General features: G+C 38.2%; 1 protein-coding gene across 1 annotated transcript in view; it reads right to left on the reverse strand.

The window, feature by feature from the left end:
• Nucleotides 1–21,399, reverse strand: part of ATP8B1 (ATPase phospholipid transporting 8B1) — a 79,881-nt gene that overhangs the window by 11,283 nt on the left and 47,199 nt on the right. Inside the window, exons 10-23 of the mRNA XM_063453937.1 lie at nucleotides 19,185–19,267; nucleotides 18,007–18,165; nucleotides 16,600–16,688; nucleotides 15,932–16,128; nucleotides 14,536–14,744; nucleotides 12,670–12,713; nucleotides 12,109–12,265; nucleotides 11,773–11,961; nucleotides 10,695–10,807; nucleotides 9,409–9,573; nucleotides 6,154–6,265; nucleotides 4,662–4,737; nucleotides 3,781–3,910; nucleotides 2,124–2,412 (exon numbers count right to left, since the gene is read on the reverse strand). Coding sequence (XP_063310007.1) covers nucleotides 2,124–2,412; nucleotides 3,781–3,910; nucleotides 4,662–4,737; nucleotides 6,154–6,265; nucleotides 9,409–9,573; nucleotides 10,695–10,807; nucleotides 11,773–11,961; nucleotides 12,109–12,265; nucleotides 12,670–12,713; nucleotides 14,536–14,744; nucleotides 15,932–16,128; nucleotides 16,600–16,688; nucleotides 18,007–18,165; nucleotides 19,185–19,267 — 2,012 coding nt within the window. The remainder of the gene's footprint in view (nucleotides 1–2,123; nucleotides 2,413–3,780; nucleotides 3,911–4,661; nucleotides 4,738–6,153; nucleotides 6,266–9,408; nucleotides 9,574–10,694; nucleotides 10,808–11,772; nucleotides 11,962–12,108; nucleotides 12,266–12,669; nucleotides 12,714–14,535; nucleotides 14,745–15,931; nucleotides 16,129–16,599; nucleotides 16,689–18,006; nucleotides 18,166–19,184; nucleotides 19,268–21,399) is intronic.

The raw sequence follows: 21,399 nt of genomic DNA on the forward strand, positions 1-21,399 counted from the left end.
AGTAAAAATAGTAAAGCATTTTAAGTGAAAACCATTTTCTTCACGGAGTGTCAAAGAAGGTAGATTTTATATATATATATATATATATATATATATATATATATATATATATAGATATAGATATAGATATAGATATAGATATATATATATTAATTTTATTTGGCTTGATTTGATGTGTATACTATTGTGACCCATAACCGGACCAGTGAAAAAAGACTCTGAAGCAAGTATTGGTAAAACTCTGCAAACATATTGGAAAAACAGAACTGCCCGTGAAGGAATTAGATGGCAAGACACAAATCACTAAAATGAGAGAAACCAAAATACACACTGCCAGCAACAATCCTCAACTGAACATAACGTGAGAACACAGGAATTATAAGTCAATGAATTACATATTAGGAACTTGAAGCGTGAATCCTGATCGTATGAAAGATTGCGCACTCTGGCTAACAAACACTAGGGGGCAGATTATACTAGTCTATAAGTCTTACAATATTGTTGTTGATGTGTCTCACTCACAGAGTTTACTCATTTTGGCACTTGAGTACCATAGTTATTTTATGTAATAGACCAAATAAAGACTCCGCGATACAATATACCGTCAACCTACACATGGCGCTCTTTCAAACAACCTTCAAAAAGAAGTAAGACTTCTACAATGTCTGTGACAATACATATTTTTTTTTTTTAAATGAATCTAAACAATCAGTACTGTTTTAAAGGATCACTTAGATCTTGCCTAATCCAATGCTCCTCGTAGAGGAGTATTGGAGAGGAGAAGCACGTGCGTAGAAAGTTCTGCACTAATAAGATAATCTGATTCAGTACAATACAATACTGGGAACTACACATTCCAATCACCATAGCCCATATATACCTGGTGCCCATGAAGGCACCATTCCACCTATTCTATGTCTATACGTCTAATAGTGTTAGTGCTTCTTATTCTATATATGGGCTATGGTGATTGGAATGTGTAGTTCCCGGTATTGTATTGTACCGAAACAGATTATCTTATTAGTTACTGATTCTTTGCGCAACTTCTCCCGCATTATTAGCCAGATCGGCTTGCCCGCATTTGTGAGCGTGGTTCTTAGCTGTAGTTGTGCGAAAAATATTGAGCTTCCTGGTAAGCTTTAGGTTATTCCTCAAGATTATTTTTGTGGTTTAATAACTAAACCCCCCCCCCATTGTGATTGCATGATCTTACTTGAGCGCCACATAGTGTACATACACATCATTTGTTTTGTGCACATTATTACTGGTCTGAGCGAACTTGCAGCCTAATGATCTCCTATTCAGTATTAATTTGATTACGATTAGGAAGCCCTGATAGCTCTTACTTTGAGGTTTAGTACTGATAATTAATTATGGGAATTATTGAAGCTAGCTTATTACTAGCATAATATTCTCATACTTTAGTGTGTGGCAGTTTATCTTGAGGTACACCGATCCCCTTTAGTCAGCACTTTGTTACTCACTTGTTTTATTTATTATACATATATTTCTTTCACTTATGAGTGTGTCATCTCACTTCCCCTTACCTTTATGTACGGTTTAAGTTTTCTTTCTTCTATCTAATAAAGTATACCCTTTTTAACTGTTCTTTTTCTACTAGTACGTATATTAATTTATACTTTCAAGGACAGACCCTCCTCTTTTTCTTTTTTATGATTAAAACAGTGCTACATTGCTAAGGATGCAGAATGAAATCTGAAACGCAATGTCTACTTCCTCCTTAGCTGGGAATTCTGAAAAAATTACTTGTTTTTCTTCAATTATTGTGCTCAACTTAGACTTTTCCCATGGCCCTGCTCGAGATATGTAGATCAGAACAAACAGTACATTTGGAATAAGTATATTTGCTGCATCCCTAGTTGTGTTCTAAGATTCTTATGGTTCAGGACTTGGTAGTCCTAAGGTAGACCTCTTTCATCTATTTGTATGGAAAATATTAATTACATTTATTGATAATGATGGTGTCATTGACACTGCTTGGTATATTCTTTCACTTTTTAAAATAACGTTTGAACATTATTTGTGCAGTCTTTCACATTTGTTTATGTTGTAGATACAGAATTACAGATTCGCATTATACTCCACACGAGTTACTTTCTTACTTTTAATCATGTTAACATCGTTGGCTCCATCTCCAATTGCGAGTGTGACCGCTTTCTTGTATCGCTTTACTAAATCCACCACCATGGCCTTCTGCTTAGGAGTTACCCTGCAGCAGATCACCGAACTGCACTCGCAGGCGAGGTCCACAAAGTTCTTCTGTTTTTGCTCTTTTAGTGCATAGGTTGCCTGTTTCTCGATTACATTTTTCTGTTGCTCTTCTTTAGTCTTGGGGAATTTGAGTTTCAGACCTCTCTTTTTCCTTTTCTTCTTCTCAAGGAGTATTTCATTCTGTTCGATAAATAATAATGGGAAAAAAATGAATATATGGCACACCTATACAAATGCAGAATTTTTGTTTAAAGCAATGATGTCCAACAATAAAGTTTATTACGATGGACACAATTGGATAATCTTATTTAAAATATTTAGGTAGTTCATAAATGCCAATATTTCACTTTGTATTGTACGAAGCATCAATGTTCCTTTTTAAACGTCACCGGTTTATAACCCTTTTCTTATTTGTGTGAGCAAATTGGTTGAATATGAATACAATGCTCTGCTGCAAACCGTATAGCTCCTGACTGTGTTCAGAAATAGGACCACACATGGCGAGGTCTAGACTTCGAGGTGCATGGAAGCAAAAGTCTGAAGCTAAGCTGCACCTTAGCCCTTAAGAGAGTGATATTACAGCTAATCTTAGAAGACTTGGATATCATTTCCCCTGTGAATTTAGGAGCAAGAAGCATGCCAGGAAAAATGACAAGTTTGTTTGTCGCTTGAATGGCCCAACAGAGTGGCATCGCTCCTTGAGCAGGATCAATATGGTGGGGCGGAGGATCACGATCATACACACAGTGTCTCAGATCCCGGGGTTATGCCAATTACCCAGGGAGTTTTGTGTTCTCTCATTGACACCGTGTGTGAAAAGCTGATGGGTAAACTACAAAAAACAGTGGGAGACATCCGGAAGAAAATACAAGAACTTGTGGCCAGAACCTCTAACGTTTAAACTAAATTGGCTGAATATGCTGAAGTACACAATAAATAGCCTGGTGGATCACCTACAACTTATGGAAACACAGATGGAAGTTTATGAAGTTAAGCTTACAGACATCAAAGACTGGTCTCAAAGGAAGTATTTCTCAGTTGCATTTTCCCCCCGTTTTTGTTATATTTTTATTTCACAAAAAATATATATGTGTCTCCTAATGTTTACAAAAAAAAAAGTCTGAAAGACTAAATTTGTTCTTTTCCCTCCGACAAATATTCACACCACTGTCAGAGTGGCACTTTTGTTGTCTTCCTTTTTGCTTAATGTATAAAAAAAAATATCCTTTAATTGTAAATGTACATATTTTTTACTACAGCAATTTGTCTTCCTATTCTGTAAATGTAATCAATGGTAAATTCATCAAGGTAAAAAAAAAAAAAAAAAAGGGCAAAGATGCAAACGAGAATCACAAAGAAGAAAAAAAAAAAAAAAGAACAAATGTATAATGGATGAAGTAAAAGTTTTGTACATAAAGTGCACACACACAGCCGGTGTAAATACTTTGTTTAAATACACAAGCCCTTTTGCCTCCTAATTACATAACATTCTATATATTTAACAATTATTTTCATTAAAGTATGGCTCTCAGTGCAGTGAATACATACCAGCCAAGAACCGGTTATAATTAGTGCTCGTTTTTGGCCCGACTGGAAATAAGGCTCATGGCTGACTGATGCTCCCGGATTTCCTGCCACCATGTTCCTCTGATTTTCCATTCTCGTGTTTAAAAGGGCGCTGCAGGATAACAGAATGAACAAGGAGTTTAAGGACAAAAGACTTGCAAGAAGTTAGCCAACATGAGAATTTCTTGGAAAATTCTAAAAGAGAAGCAATCAGAAATATTCTGTCTAAATTGCACTTAATACACAAACGAAATAGCATCCACAGGCAATCTGAAACATTACATGGACTACAAATCCCATGATGCGCAACTAGGGGATTTCATGAACACAGTAGTAACCAAAACACATTTAACGAAACAGAAGAGTGCGTCTTTGAATATACATAGAATTAAGGACTTAACAGTGTTTTTTTAAATGTACACTTTTACACTACTATATGATAATATAGATCAAAGTGCTCTTTCATGTACGGATGTAAAAAGAGTAGCTTCTTTGACATCACATAAAAATAAAATATTTTTTACAAGTTCCCCAGGTGATACAAGTCTTGTGGTTCTCTGGAGTTTTCTGTCAAATAGAACTACGTTGTAGGGAAATTTAAACTACAGACAAATATGTACGTGTAGAAACAGAGAGAAAAGACCCACAAGAATACTCAGACACAATGAAGTGCTAGACAGCTTCAGCAAAAGTACAACGGATTCCCCGTAGACCATAGCAGCCTTAAATGTGATATTTTTTAAACACAATTTAAACAGGACTGGTCGTATCAGATTCACATAGCTGGTATTTATTCAGATACAAAATCCATTTTCCCCCTTTTGGAACCCCTTCACTTATTGTATGCTGGAAGACTAACTTACTTGATATCTTCACCATAACAAATCGCTGTTTCGTCTGTTAAAAGCTCACAAGCAAATCCAATGTTTTCTGCCGTTTCTAGAATAAGAACAGTGAATATCTTTAAACAACTTGGATACAAGATACCACGGTATTATGTTTTAATAATAAAGTGTTATTTGGCATACATTAAAGGACCACTATAGGCACCCAGACCACTTCAGCTTAATGAAGTGGTCTGGGTGCCTGGTTCAGCTAGGTTTAACCCTTTTTATATAAACATAGCAGTTTCAGAGAAACTGCTATGTTTATATTAGGGTTAAGCCAACCTCTAGTGGCTGTCTCATTAACAGCCGCTAGAGGGCTTGCGTGCTTCTCACTGTGAACATCACAGTGAGAAGACGCCAGCATCCATAGGAAAGCATTGTAAATGCTTTCCTATGAGACCGGCTGAATGCACGCGCGGCTCCTGCCGCGCATGCGCATTCAGCCGAGGAGGCGGAGAGGAGGAGGAGAGCAGGAGGAGAGCTCCCCACCCGGCGCTGGAGAAAGAGATAAGTTTAACCCCTTCCACTCCATCCAGCCCGGCGGGAGGGGCACCCTCAGGGCACTATAGTGGTCCTTTAAGAACAAAGGGGGAAAACAAACATTTAATCAGGCTTTCACTTTTGGCTGGACAGTCCCCATTTTAGTTCCCTGTCATACTGTCCCAAGGCATCACAGTGCAAACACATCCGAGGCACTTGCGCTGTGCTCCTTGCATGGTCCTAGTGTCCGCTGCACTTTAGATGGTCTGGTTTTGTGAGGCATGCCAAAACGTTGCCATCCTGGTGTGATTGATGCCAGGATGGCACACCCTTTCAGTGGTCATGACCACCCACTTTCTAGGCAGGTCAGTTAGGCCATTATGGGGAACACCAGTGATGCAAAATGAATCATTGGCAACACTCCTCTGAAGGCCTGCCCATCCCACATCCATACGTATCGATGCTAGGAAGTATGATTTAATTAGAACATTTACTACACCAGGTGTGTATAATACATGCATATATTTGGTAGGTGCCTTACTCCATACCTACCGTATATATTTTTTTAATGCAATTACAACTATTTTTAATATCATGAAAAATTTATAAAAAGTTGATTAAGACAAGTGAGAATATAAGAGCAATATAATATGCCTCAGCCATCAGGTGTTCAGGGAGCAGTAACAGAATGAGAGACAGCAAAAAAAAAAAAAGGAAAAGTAGATGAGATGGAATGATGTGTGACATCTTAATATCTAGCTAGAACTTGGAATGCTCCTCTCTGGGCAAATATTCCCACAGGAGACCAGGCTGGTCACCCTTTGCTTACAAACTGGTCTCCGCTCCACAAAAAGAAAATATGTGACATGAGCAAGACTGAGGCAATGGTACATTTTGCACAAACGCAACCGAATGACGACTAGGAGATTATTTCTCAAAAAAAAGCACAAACAGCGGGGAAGTATGCAGTTCCTGTTAAAACACTTACCCTTTTTATCACCAGTAAGAACCCAAATCTTTATGTCTGCTTTAGCTAGTTTGGAGATTGTGTAAGGAACATCGTCTTGTAGCTTGTCTTCAATAGCTGTGGCTCCCAATAGCTGTCACAAAGAAATCCCCACACCCCAAAAATAAATAAATAAGACATTGAGAAGTTTTCACAAATGCTTAACTCAACATAGAAAAAAGGTTATACTTATCACGATCTAGTACAATTAAAGGAAACTGGCAAAGATCAGCTGACCTTGGACCAATCAAGGGAAAGTACAAAGAATTCATAGAATGTTTAGTGAGTGATAGCCGTTCTTCCATGGTAGCTTTGCCATATTCACCGTGTATTTCTGGACACACATACATTCTACGTTATTTTCAAGTACTGCTCATTAATACGTGCAAGTGATGTGCCCAGGGAAACATGGTGTATATGGCAACCCTTGTGGTAAATAGGGGCAAATGCTGCTCAGGCATCCAAACTATGCATACATCACTTAGGCTTGATACTGTATATACCAGTAGAAGTATGACCAAAAATATCATACAAATATATAAAGAATAACATAAAACCTGACTTGTGCCTGTGTGAACACAGTCTAGTTCAGTGGTAGTCAACCTTTTTTTACCTACCGCCCACTAATGCAACTTTTTGGTTGAAAAAATTTCCTTACCGCCCACCAGTTTTCGCGCAAATGCGGAATATTTTTTAGAAAGGAGGGTGTTTTACAAAAAATAAATGTACGTACATTTATCTTTTTATTTCTACTTAATGCAGGTTTATAAGGTTTTTAACTTTATAAAGTTTAATGAGAAAACAATAAAGTAAATTGAAATTACCTTTACTAGTGATTAATGAGATCCTTGAGGTTGATGCTGCGAGACTAAATATTTGATATCAGGTTCGATTTTCGTAAGGAACAAACGAAGGTCTCTTTCAGTGATATTCAGACGACTTCTCTGTTTGCGCATAATATGATTTCTCATATTATCTCTATGATTTTTCTTGTGCGTCAGCTCATCTCCTCTCCCTCCTCAATTCCCCATCCCACCTTTTTTTCCCCTTTTTTCTATTTTTTAACCTTCCTTGTAGCAATGCCCAGTAGGAAGGCTGAGCTAGGTAGCCCACTTACTATATAGTCCACTATAACAGACAGACACACGTACAAGACACACATACAAGACACACGTACAAGACACACGTACAAGACACACGTACAAGACACACGTACAAGACACACGTACAAGACACACGTACAAGACACACGTACAAGACACACGTACAAGACACACGTACAAGACACACGTACAAGACACACGTACAAGACACACGTACAAGACACACGTACAAGACACACGTACAAGACACACGTACAAGACACACGTACAAGACACACATACAGACACACATACAGACACACATACAGACACACATACAGACACACATACAGACACACATACAGACACACATACAGACACACATACAGACACACATACAGACACACATACAGACACATACAGACACACATACAGACACACATACAGACACACATACAGACACACATACAGACACACATACAGACACACATACAGACACACATACAGACACACATACAGACACACATACAGACACACATACAGACACACATACAGACACACATACAGACACACATACAGACACACATACAGACACACATACAGACACACACACGACACACATACACACACACGTACAAGACACACATACAGACACACATACAGACACACACACGACACACATACATACACACACACGACACATACACACACACACACACGACAAATACACACACACACGACACATACACACACACGACAAATACACACACACACGACAAATACACACACCCGACACATACACACACACCCGACACATACACACACCCGACACATACACACACCCGACACATACACACACCCGACACATACACACACACACACGACACATACACACACACATGACACATACATACACACACACACGACACATACATACACACACACAACACACATACAGACACACATACAGACACATAGATACACAAATACAGACACATAGATACACACACACGACACATACATACACACACACGACACATACATACACACACACACGACACATACATACACACACACACACGACACATACATACACGACACATACAGACACACATGACACATACAACACATACAGACACACACGACACATACAGACACACATACATACACACACACACACACGACACATACATACACGACACACACGACACACATACAGACACACACGACACACATACATACACACACACACACGACACATACATACACACACGACACATACATACACACACACCACATACATACACACACACAACACACATACAGACACAAATACAGACACACACACACACACACAGACACACAGACACACATACATACACATACACATACACAAGACACACACGACACATACAGGAACACAGACAGACACACATACACACAAGACACATACACACAGACACACACAAGACACACATACCAACAGACAGTCACACATACATACACACACACAAGACACACATATATACAGACACACACACACACACACAAGACACACATATATACAGACACACACACACACACACACACAAGACATACATACAAAGACACACACACACACACATTATATTTAAGTCACCCTCCTGTTTCCTACCTTTTAGATTCAGGAGGGTGACTTTCCCTGGGGTCCAGTGGTGGCTCAGGTGGATGGGAGTCAGAGTTCCCACTCTGACTCTCTGGTCTTCCTCCCGCGCGGCTCTCAGGGTTAGCTGGGAGGAGTGACCGGGGAATCACTTCCTCCCAGCTCTGCGATGTCATCACAGGGGGCCCGGTCGCGCTGTTAAAGCGCCCAGCGCTGACCGGGCCCCCTCACAATCCACATCCATCGGGTGGCCCTGACAGCATGGGCCACCCGATGGACCCCTCCATATGCAGCCCCGGCGGTTTGCCGCGCGGGCCGGAGCCGCAATTTGTCACGGCGGTACCCAGTCGCAGGGGTACCGCCGGCTCGCACCCACCCGCCCGTCCGCCCGGTCGTCAGGTCGTCAAAACCTGGAAATCCCTACCGCCCACCTGAAATCCTAAAACGCCCACTAGTGGGCGGTAGGGACCAGGTTGACGACCCATGGTCTAGTTATATGCTAGTTTCACCTACCAATAAATCAGTTTCAATCTCTTCATATACTTTATCTAGAGCTTCATCCCGATCATTAATAGACACACTGGCTGCCATATACTTCTTGTTCCATTTCTCATATTCGACCTTGTCAATATCCTTGTAGCAAAGACAAAGGGTCCTCAGAGTCTCGTTGGCAAAAGTCTGTACCAAAAAAAATTAAAAAAAAAAAGTTAAAGTGATAAATATTTTACAAGAATTTATAAGAAATGGAAATTGACTATGTGTTTTACTCTAGAACAGATAATCACCTGATCCCTGTGCCAAAATACTAGGGCTGTTGTAGAGTACACTTACTATATTATGGAGGGTAATACCTAAAATTATAGGATGTATGACACATTTAACAAGATTAAAATTACTGCGTTACAGAGACATTTGCTGTTAATGCAATAGGTACAATGAATCACAGTCTATCCGATGGGTCATTGGACTAAGGGGATCCTTCATACATGTGATTAGAAACAGGAGGTATTTGTGCAGCTGAGATATAGATATAGGTCAGGCCTATGTGCAATGGATCTACAACAGAGTTAGGCAACCTTTGGCACTCCAGATGTTGTGGATTACATCCCCATACTGCCATAATGATGGCAAAGCATCATGGGAAACATAGTCCCCAACATCTGGAGTGCCTGTAGACCCATGCTATAGACCCACTCATGGCCACACCCCCAACAGGTCCTGATGTTGTAGATTACGAATGCCGGTCAAGAGCATTGGGCCCCTCTATTTGTTAAGCAAGGCACAGATCAGATGGATATTCGTACATATAGTGCCAATGTTCCCTTTAGCACTTTAGTTTTTATTGATGGAGTTTCCCATGTTTCTCATACAGGCCATGGAAGAGACTTGTGCCTCCCTGGCCACACGCTACGAGTACGCCATATAGCATTTCAGGCTGCAACAGATCAAAAGAAATAAGATATATCAGGCAGCTTGGGCCTATTGCAATGCATGGGCCTAGAGCTTCAGTTCCAATAGCCCCTATATGAAACTGGCACTGCTCTCACGTTTTAGTCTGAGACTGTGCATCTGGATGCAATGTCATATCCTTGTGCACTCTGTCAAATACAATGGAGAATTGAGTGATGGAGAGCATGGAGCAAAATCCCAAAAGGAACGCTCTCTACAGTGAAGACTTACATTTCTGGACATGTTCTTGCATTAGAATAGTACATGGAAAATGTATTCGTATCGAAACCAACACATTTATGTATCTTACATAAACGTGTTATAAAGATCACCAAGGTAAAAAAACTTACATCCAAAGCCTCCTGAGTCTGTTCTTTGATGGGGTTGTTTGAATGCAAACGTTCATATACAACAGTGTCAGCACCCTTACAGTAAAGTCTGAGTTTACCATTCGGTTCTCGCACTGTAAAATAAAATAAAATTATCTATATCCATCCATATACATATCTAAATATTTATGTCTATATATAAAATAATTATATTCTTGCCAGACTATATGACTCAACTATGGCCTTGATTTAATATCCTTGGCTAAACTTCTAATAAGATTTATTTTTATGCAAAGTATTTTACTCTTGAAATATTTAGATTTTATTTTATTTTTTTATATAGGATTTTTTTTTAATATTCAAAAATTATGTAAAAATTAATTTTGAAAGTTTATCCAAAAATATTAAATAATTTGAAAAGCGTATTTAAAGGAACACTAGTCACCTAAATTACTTTAGCTAATGTATAGATCATTCCCCTGCAATTTCACTGCTCAATTCACTGTCATTTAGGAGTTAAATCACTTTGTTTCTATTTATGCAGCCCTAGCCACACCTCCCCTGGCTATGATTGACAGAGCCTGCATGAAAAAAAACTGGTTTCACTTTCAAACAGATGTAATTTACCTTAAATAATTGTATCTCAATCTCGTAATTGAACTTTAATCACATACAGGAGGCTCTTGCAGGGTCTAGCAAGCTATGAACATAGCAGGGGATAACAGAACTTGCAATAAAGAAAGCCTAAATAGGGCTCTCTTTACAGGAAGTGTTTATGGAAGGCTGTGCAAGTCACATGCAGGGAGGTGTGACTAGGGTTCATAAACAAAGGGATTTAACTCCTAAATGGCAGAGGATTGAGCAGTGAGGCTGCAGGGGCATGTTCTATACACCAAAACTGCTTCATTAAGCTAAAGTTCTTCAGGTGACTATAGTGTCCCTTTAATATTAAATCTAGACCTTTGTTGATGTGGATAATTGGATGTGTACAGAGGGCTAATTAGATGTGTGTGGAGCTAGTTATGCATTTGTGTCTCATTACATGGCTAGTTAGGCGTGCGTGAGAAGTTCTATTTGGTCAATGAACAACCCCTCTTACCTATTATAGACATTCTTTTCCGATCACTGTTAAAGTCGAGCAGGGCAAGAACATCATAGGTTTGCTCATTGCCCAACTCACTAATCGTGATGGTGCTCTGAGTTCTGGACAAAAACACAAAACCAAAGTTTCGAGCTGCAGTAACCAATGCTCCTTCATCAGGGGAGGCTGCCTGGTAAACAAGTTCACCTGTTGCAAAATAAATAAAAAAAAAAAAAAAAAAAAAAAGAAAAGAAAAAAAAGAGGAAAACAAAAATGGAACTTTAATACATTCCATAAAGAAAACCAATGGAGACACAATAAAGCAATCAAGAATGTGTGGAACTTGTAACTTACCATCTATTTTCTCAACCATCACAGTATGGCACAGAGCAAGCAATTTAAAGAACAGATGGACACTGGCATCCTTCCCTGAACGTATTTGCTGAACCAAGTAGTGATCGTTAAATGTAAACTTTGCATCTGCTAAAGGATTCCAACTAAAATCTACTTCCTGAAACCACAATAAAAAGAAAGCAAAAATAAATAAATACATAAAAAAAAATAAAATAAAAAAATGATATTACATTACACATAAACTGTTTTTTTCAAAGACAAGGGGTCATACAAAAGGCTCTCTCCTCTAAAATCCAAATTAAAACCAGGTTTACAATTTGGGGAAAACAAAGTGGACGAAAAACGAATTCCACAGACATTATGCCTAAGTTTCAAAGCTACGTATTTCAGGAAAAATCAGAAGTAATTTTATTAGAATGGAAAAAGACCATGAGTAAAGAGTTCTCCAGCACGTTTATAGGACGCTTCAGAAGATTATAGGGGAAAAAAACACCAAAGTCTGACAATCAGACCGACGACACCCAAGTCTTTAGAAGTTTAGTATAAAATATTAAAACAAACCTCACTGTGGCCAGATTTATGTCCATCAGTATGCCTTTGTTCACCTAGAGAGAAAATAAATGATCAGGTAGTGTTTTCTAAAGTTTTAAATGTGCACTTCTTTCTTTCTTTGACAAGCTAATCAAAAATAAATACACAGGTAACATATTCCAATGTCATTAAATTTAGTACCATAAAGATGGGTAATCCTAATACATTATTCAGCTACTTATTCCATTTAAATGTGAGAACATTAGTAAGAGCCAAGTTTCAGACTCTCTCCATGTCAGGCTTATTTGCTTTAAATTGGAATTCAGTTCACTACCATACGGACTGACTTGCGTCCTCGTAGTGAGAAAAGAACACCTGTGGAACACTGGTTTCTATGTAGCATTCCAGTCTTTAGCTGCAAATTTGTTACTTTCTATTTCGCCTATATTTCTAATTTTTACGTGGTAAATGCAAGATTACTGCCAATTGTTGAAAGAGATGCCCACCAAATAAAATAAAAATCAAGCCCTAAATTTTCCTTTAACTGTAAGAGTGATCTGTTTTGCCAACTACAGCCAATGTAGCCACCATCATCTAAGGGCAGTGAAGCCGAGAGCACCTTAAACAATTCACTAAAATCATTTTATTGAGGAACTTTAAATCCTGTGCATTTCAAATAATTATTACGATGAGTTTTCCTCCCGGAACAAAACTATTTTAGGGGTTTCGTTCTTGCATTCCATCACATTTTGATTGCTACAATACAATCAAGAACACACAGAAAGACGCAAAGTCTGCCAATCCATTTGTCACAAAAATAACCTCCCATCATGCACCAAAAGGAGATGGGATGCCACGAGAGGGTACATTTGTAGATGCATAATAAAGGCAAATCCAGCCTTTCATATTTCAGTGATGTAGAGCACAATACATGACATTCCAGAGGTTGCTAATAAACGCACAGACTACTTTCCATCTTTGTTTTCTAATGATTTCCTCAGACACACAAAGTTCTTTTAAAATGTCAGTGGATAGAAGAGAGAACAGAGTATAGTATCTGTGTATATATCCCCAAGGAGCATGGTTTTGAGATTGCTTTTGTGACCATGTAGGCTTTGCTTACATTTCTATATTTTTCCATAAAGGCGTATTGTTATACAATTTAACACTACTACAAATAATCTTGCCATATTCATAATGCAAAAGTAGATGGGGACAGACAGAGGCTTCATGGAACACTATGTGAATTCCTAACGCTCCAGTGCCCTAGTCACCGTTTAAGTGACCAGGCCCCGCTGCCACTGTTAACTACCTCTTTCTCCCTCACAGCCCCGCTTACCTAGGGGAAGCTCCACCTCTTTGACTGAAGTCATCAAGATCGATTAACTCAGCCAATCCAATGCTTTCCCACAGGAAATCATGTGGAGGCTAGTACGCATACACAGCAAAACGCCACTCTGCATCAATCAGGTTTTTTTGGACAATCTGATTAAATCAGTTATGTTTTACTCTACTATTTCGCAAAGGCATCTCTAGTGACTGTCATACGGACAACCACTAGAGGAAGGTTAACCCTGCAATGAAAACATTTCTGTTCCTGTAGAACAGCCATGTTTTCTGCAGCAGGGTTAAAATATGAGGGGGGCATGGCACCCAGACCACTTTATTGAGATTAAGTGGACTGGATGTCTATTGAATCTCATTATTATGCATGAAATTCCATCCTCTCTAAACCCAAACTGAATCTTCACTCAAGCTGGTGATGTCCATTTTGTAAGCAAGAACTGACCCAAAAGACCACTTGTGTGTCAATCTTCCCAAGGGCTTTATCTTCACTGAACTATATTAAAGATGCATGCAAAATACTCTACTTTGCTGTTTTTGGCATTGAATTACCGTACGTCTCCTGGTTAATGGTACATTTCTTGAAGGTCATTATATTTTGTGTCAGAGTTCCAGTCTTGTCAGAGAAGACATACTGGATTTGTCCAAGTTGTTCATTCAGTGTGGTTGTCCTGGCTTTGGCGGGTGTATCCTTCACCTGGTAGTACATCTGTAGATCCCAATTTATAAAGTAGCTCTGTCCCAATCTGATAATTTCCACACTATAAAACAATAAACCAAATAATGTTAAAATTCTCAAGATTAAATGTAAAAGTTATTTTAAAACGTTAAAAAATAAATAAATAAAGGAGGTACAGGAGGTGCCCTAGTGCTATAGTGGCATCTCACCTACGTTTGATGGTCTACCATCAGTCACATAAATGACTAACTAAGCTTTTACTTCTATTAACAACATAATCAAGATGATGGGAAAGTTTAAAGCTGATGGACTTAAATATAATGACAAAAAATGGTTAAGTCAAATTGTGGTTGTATGAATATCAACGTTCATGTTTGGCCAGCACCAGTATTTATACAATCATAGATTGTTGGACAACATTTCAGAAAGCTCGTAGGCACACCCACAATTATTCAAATAATTGTTTTGCAAGTCATGGGAACCAGTTTTTCTCTCACATGAAATGATCCTCTTCTCGATTGCCACATAACTCAAAATCAGTACACAAATGGCTCCTGGCTACTATAATGCACATTGCAGTAAACCTGCAGTTTAACAAAAAATCTTAGATCATGACATGGGGTAATGTTGTATTTAACACCTGCTAAGGAACAGATATTTGTTATGTCGTAATATGGGAAACCATATAATTCAAAGAGGGAGTACTTTTGTTTTCCCATGAAAAAAACACACACATGCCCAAATATCCGGATATATAAAAAAAAAATCAAGGATGCACTCGCAGGACTTTTTAGAAGTAAAATAGGAGCTTCAGATTAATGTCCCAACAGCATTACATAATGGTATATGATCAATGAGACTCAGTACTTTGAAGCCACACAATCCACCTTCTGTTTTGTCTTCATGCCCATTAACGTCTCTTCGACTTCTCGTCCAATAAAATGCTTCTCATAGAAAAGTATTGTGGAGGTGAAACACCTGTGCACAAGCACCACACTCCTCCAATCAAATGTTGTTCTCATAGAAAACATTAATTGAACTTTTGATGACCTCATGCAATGCTTCAGGACATTGAACATGAAGCACCCTCTAGTGGCAGTCAATATAACAGCCAATAGAGATGTGTTTAGCCCACATCGCTGTATCTGAAACCCTCCCAGCCCACCATCACTGTTGGAACGTTATGTTATAAGTTTGCCAGCGCAATATTAAGATATACTTTTTGTTAAAGAGCATATGTTGGCTTGAAATGCTTTCAATGAATCATACCTCACATAAAGGGAAATCGGTACCATAGTGTTAAGAACAATGATATATCCCCAAAATCCTAAAAAGCCTCGATAGCTGGGTGAATAACTGTTACCATCATCGAGGTACCAAGACACATTTGTTGCACCATACTGTGCTTCCCAAAATGTCTGTCCTATGGCAAGACCAGCAGCAGCAAGGATCAGAAGTACAAATATCTGGAGGTAAAAAAAAAACAAAAAAACATGTTTTGAAGGGAGCTGAAACTCTTTTAGAACATTATAGGACAATTATACCGACTAATTTACAATTTCATACTGGGTTTCCCTAAGAATTAAGCATCTCAGTAGGTTCGCTCATACAGGCCACATAGATACTTATATTCTTGAAGGGTACAAAATCATATATTGACATAAGCAATGAACAAATGGATAAAGTAAAAAAAAAAAAAAAATACCTAAAAGTTGCAAAGTACAAGCAGAGCACAAAGCCACTACACAAAGCAAATTTTCTTAATTTGGATAAGTATTTGGATAAGTAACAAATTGTCACTTGAATACATTTCAGATGAACCGAAATGGGGGGAAAAAATTTATGTAAAAAAATATATTTTTCACCCATGCATATTTCACCAATGAATATTACAACTAGACATTTTATTTCACCCCATTTTAGAGTTTTGTATTTACCGTATACACCATGTAGTTCATCAGATAGTCAATTTTTGTCCGCTTCAATCTGGTTTTTCCACTATTCCTCATAATTTTAGTGTCAGCACCTAAACCATACAAAATAAATAAATTCATTAAAAAAAAGGAAAAAATAGGCTATGTGAAAATTATAGCGATTAAAACATAAATGTAAATATCTACATTTTAAGCATAACCCTCATTAACATTTATCATGGTTTGTCAGTTTGCTATTATATTCCTCTAAGTGCGGAACACGCTGGCATTATACAAAATTCATAAAAATATGATAACACTTATAAAATAGGAAAGTAATATTTTCCTCTATTTCATGACATTTATTTTTGTATATGCAACACTTTAGATTTTTCATACTTTGTAATTACTGTAGATATTTGTGAGCCACTAAAGACATTTGTTAATTTTTGGAACAGTATTCTATGTAACCAGTCAGGGTATATTCGGACTGTGGATATGTCACTCTTGCCTGCAGAGTTTAACCCCTTAAGGACACATGACATGTGTGACATGTCACGATTCCCTTTTATTCGAGAAGTTTGGTCCTTAAGGGGTTAAAGCATCCACATATATCACAAACCATTCTCACCTTGGATAATTCCCCATACACCAGTTAACCCATCTTTGGCATGGATAGCATCAATCAGCAGAGCACAGCAAAAGCACCCAAAATATATGAATTACATTTAAGCACAATTTCCATAAAATAATGTTTCATTTGAAGATTAGGGTCATATTATTGCATTATTTATGGCCCCTTGGCAAGATATCTTGTTCGTTTTCTGGAAGCATCAGGGATTTAATATTTTTTTTTATTTGTTGGAAACGTGGCTGTGGATTTTATATTTCTAATCACACAGACTGTTATTTCACTCAAGGGTGCACACACACACACACACACACACATGGTTATTCAATACAGGGAGAATTCAAAGGGAATTTCAAATTTAACGTCAAAATACCCAAACTGGAAAAACTATCTACGTCAGCTATGCTTTCATTTCAGATACTCGGGAATTCAAAGTGAATTCAAAATGAATTTTAAATATCTCACTTTATTAAGTAATGCTGACACTCTTTATCCTCATTTCTTCCTATACCAGAGCTCTATTAGAGTGTCCAATTCTTATACGGTTACCAGTGTCAAATTATCACTCAACAAGAAAGCAATGCAAAAGATTACTGGGCTAAAAGAGCAAGATATTTAAATTTAGAATAATTAATGACGCGGCCTATAAAGAAATTGTGATACACAATGACCATCAAAAAAACCTCTTTGTTTGTTATAAACGACAAAGAGACCACATCAATATATTTGATATATACACATTTCAAATGCATATTTTAAAGGTTTCTCACTTTAGTCAACCCTTTAAAAAAAATTTTTACCTGCAAAAATGACAAGTCCGTGGCAATAATGTGTGTTTCTGATTGTACAACCACGCAGCAAGATCTTATCAGCGTCCAGGCCATAACTCATTCCTCTCCAGTATAACGTCCCAAGAAACTTATCCAAACGATTATTTGGTTCTTCACTCACAACTAAGCCTGAGAGGAAAAAACATTTACATGTTAATTACTCCACCATTACTAGGTCTGATTAAATGTATAGGCATGAGAGACAGACAACTGCAAATAAATACAAAATATTATGGTTTCAATCATTTTACCTATGAAAAAAGAAACTACTAGCCCACCATAATACCATATTGCAATTTAATTGTAGAGCACAGGGTTTTCTTGCAGACGGTTGAAGGGTTAGTGCGGCTTGGGGTTAAGGCAGAAGGAGTAACGTTATTTAGAACATATTAGGGTTTCAGATTGGACTTACGATATTGTATAAGGCAGGTTTTAGGAGGGGCTTTAATTATTGTAGGGCCATCAAATGTACACATGGACTGTAGCTCCTTGTAAATTTAAATGGATCCTGCATCCACAGGCATTGCCAAGTGACAAAGAGACATGTATTACCCATCTTGAACAATACACATTTTTTGTGACGAATTTCACAAGTATATTTCATTTATTAGTAAATTTTCCTTTTCATAGTCACACAGGCTTATGGTTAAGGGCCCAAAACACATAAAGCATTTTTTTTTTTTTCATAATTTCTCCGTAACCTGCTCATGGTGAGAATTATTCTTATAATTTTTGTATCATTATTTTTTTTTTTTTTTTTTTTATCTTTTAGAAGAAATGCAATTGCATACAGATTATTCTCCGGTATATTTGTTGAAATCTGAAATGAGAGTTTACCGAAGTTAAGTTGGATTAAAGGGTCAGCTGACCGTTGTATGCAATCAGTGGTGTCCCAAACTCTGTTTCAGAAGCCAGATGCTGCTGGGGGGTCCGGAGATTTGGTGCTGGAGGCAGTCTTCACACACATTTTATCCCCTGAAGGTAACTCCATCAAAATGAAGTTGTTATGGTGCCAGAAGGCTTAGGCTTTCTGGCACCATAACAATTTCATTTAGATGGAGTTATTATGAAAACCATAGTGTTCCTTTAAATAAATAAAATTTAAAAAAATAAATAAAAATAAAAAAAAAAGTTTCCATAATAATTACCATCAAATTCTGCCAATGCACTTTCCTCTTGAAGGAGCTGATCTGTTACTTCAAGCGACATTTTAAACTTTAAGTTCGTTTCTCTGAAACAGATTTGTAGAGGAAAAATGTTTCATTACATATACATTTAAACACAGATAGCTTTTTAAATATCCTTGATAAGCATGGCTCTGTTTTAATGAAGCAGCATTCTTATTTCTAGGGGGAAATCGAGCCAATGCAAAATAAATAAAAAAAAACAACATGTTGACATCTATACAGTAAAGTTAGTACGAGGGGCTTTAGGGTGAAGGGAATGGGATGGAATAACACTAAAGAGGAACGGTCATGTCCTCAATTTTAACACAATCTAGCTAAACTGAACATTAGCTATAGTTTGTGCTAAATCCTTCATAGTGGTCTTGGTTTTAATTTATGTAAAGGAGAACCCTTGCAGTTCTGCATGCACAACGCGCTACACGTCGTGTAATGCACATGTGGCACTGCTGGAGAAATGCAGAGAGGGCATGTACACATATGGCATGTCTCTGTTAGTTTCCCAACTGCACAATAAAATTATGGGATGGCAAATCCCAGCAAAGTATAAGTGCAGCAGAGTTACATTTTATGGGAACAGGGTTTGGGGGAAATTAGGCCTATACTGGTGTACCTTGCATGTCCTGAATGAATGATGTTTGTTTTTTTCTTTTTTTTTTGCGCACGAGCATAGTTATTAATTCAAGATTTTTGGGAATTAGAGGAATCCCCCCAAAAAACTAGGAGGGTATATGAAATCTTTATCAGGTGGAATGTTGGTTGTTTGTTGGGGGGCAGCACTGTGTCCTGGCCCTGACACACAATCAAAATAATGAAAACATTTTATTTGCCCACTCACTGTATTTTACGCTCATCATACTTTACTAGAAATGTGGAATTAAAGCATGTGACCGGTCATTTGCACTTTTCCGCATTAATTAAATTTTGTTTAAAGAGATACCCCCAACAATTACCTTGCCTAGGTTATAGTGAAAGGAGCTGCTTTGTGTACCACACATATCTAGAAGCCTTAGCCTAGACAAAAGTGACAGTTTATTTTAGTATTTGGATATGAATCCTTAACCTCACTACATCTTACTATACAAATTGTGCACGGCTCTGCCACATAACTGTTCTGCTAAGTTATTGTCACGGTAATATACCCCAACACGCAGGAATAGTCCAGATAGTCAAGAGACAAGGAAACAGGATTCGTCTTACCGGACCTTAGAATGGCCGGACTTAGACGAGTACAAGAAAAGACAGAGTCCAGAACAAGCCGAGGTCAAGGGAACGGAGAGACAGCGTAAAGTAGAACAAGCCAGGGACTGGTACACAGGAGAGCAAACCGGCGGATAAACAAGCAAGGATAAAGAGAGAACGGAGTCAGGAACAAAGCCAAGGTAAAGCACCAAAAAAAACAACTGAACGATACAAGCACTAAAGGGAACTGAACAGAAACCACGATAGGGCAAGGTACAAAGGAAACAGGTGAGTATAAATACCCTAGTGTTCACTTCGATTGGCCCCTGTCATATCCACGCCCCCAAAACGTGAGTGTATGGGGAAGGTGGCATGACAGGGGCCAATGGGAGACGGATTCTAATTTTGTCTCCCACTGTCCCTTTAAGAGCGCGCCCGAGACACGCGGCGAGCTCTTAGTGTCAGGCGGGACACGTGACCGCTTCTCGCGGTCACTGCCCGCCTTCCTGATCTCGTAGTCGGATGAGCCGCGCGCGGCGAGAAGAGATGACCCTGGCCGGCCCCTGGAGAGGGTAAGTACTGCTACAGTTATCTGTTTGCCTTGCAATAGCTATTGTGGCATTGTAATCTTACCTGTAATACCCTGCACAACAAAAATAAAGAATTATATATAAAAAAAAAATAATAATTCAGGTTGAACAGGCCATAACATTTGCAACAGGATTCAAAGTAATTCGGTAGAATTATCTATAATCTAATCTTAGTGATAAAAGATAATGTCTTTATGATTAAATATTTACAGCTCCAATACAGGATTTTAGATTGCCGTAAGTGAAGAAATTATGTTGTCCTAGTGTAACAAAATGAATGTATTGCTGGCAAAAATGGTAACTAAACTTGTTGCGTTTCTCTGTTGACATTAGCGCTGACGAGGTTTGCATGCTCTAAAAATAAAATCATATTTGTACTGGTTTGTAATCGTATTGTTTGTAATAGT

The sequence above is a fragment of the Pelobates fuscus genome, chromosome 5, assembly GCF_036172605.1.
Source record: "Pelobates fuscus isolate aPelFus1 chromosome 5, aPelFus1.pri, whole genome shotgun sequence".
NCBI lineage: Eukaryota > Metazoa > Chordata > Amphibia > Anura > Pelobatidae > Pelobates > Pelobates fuscus.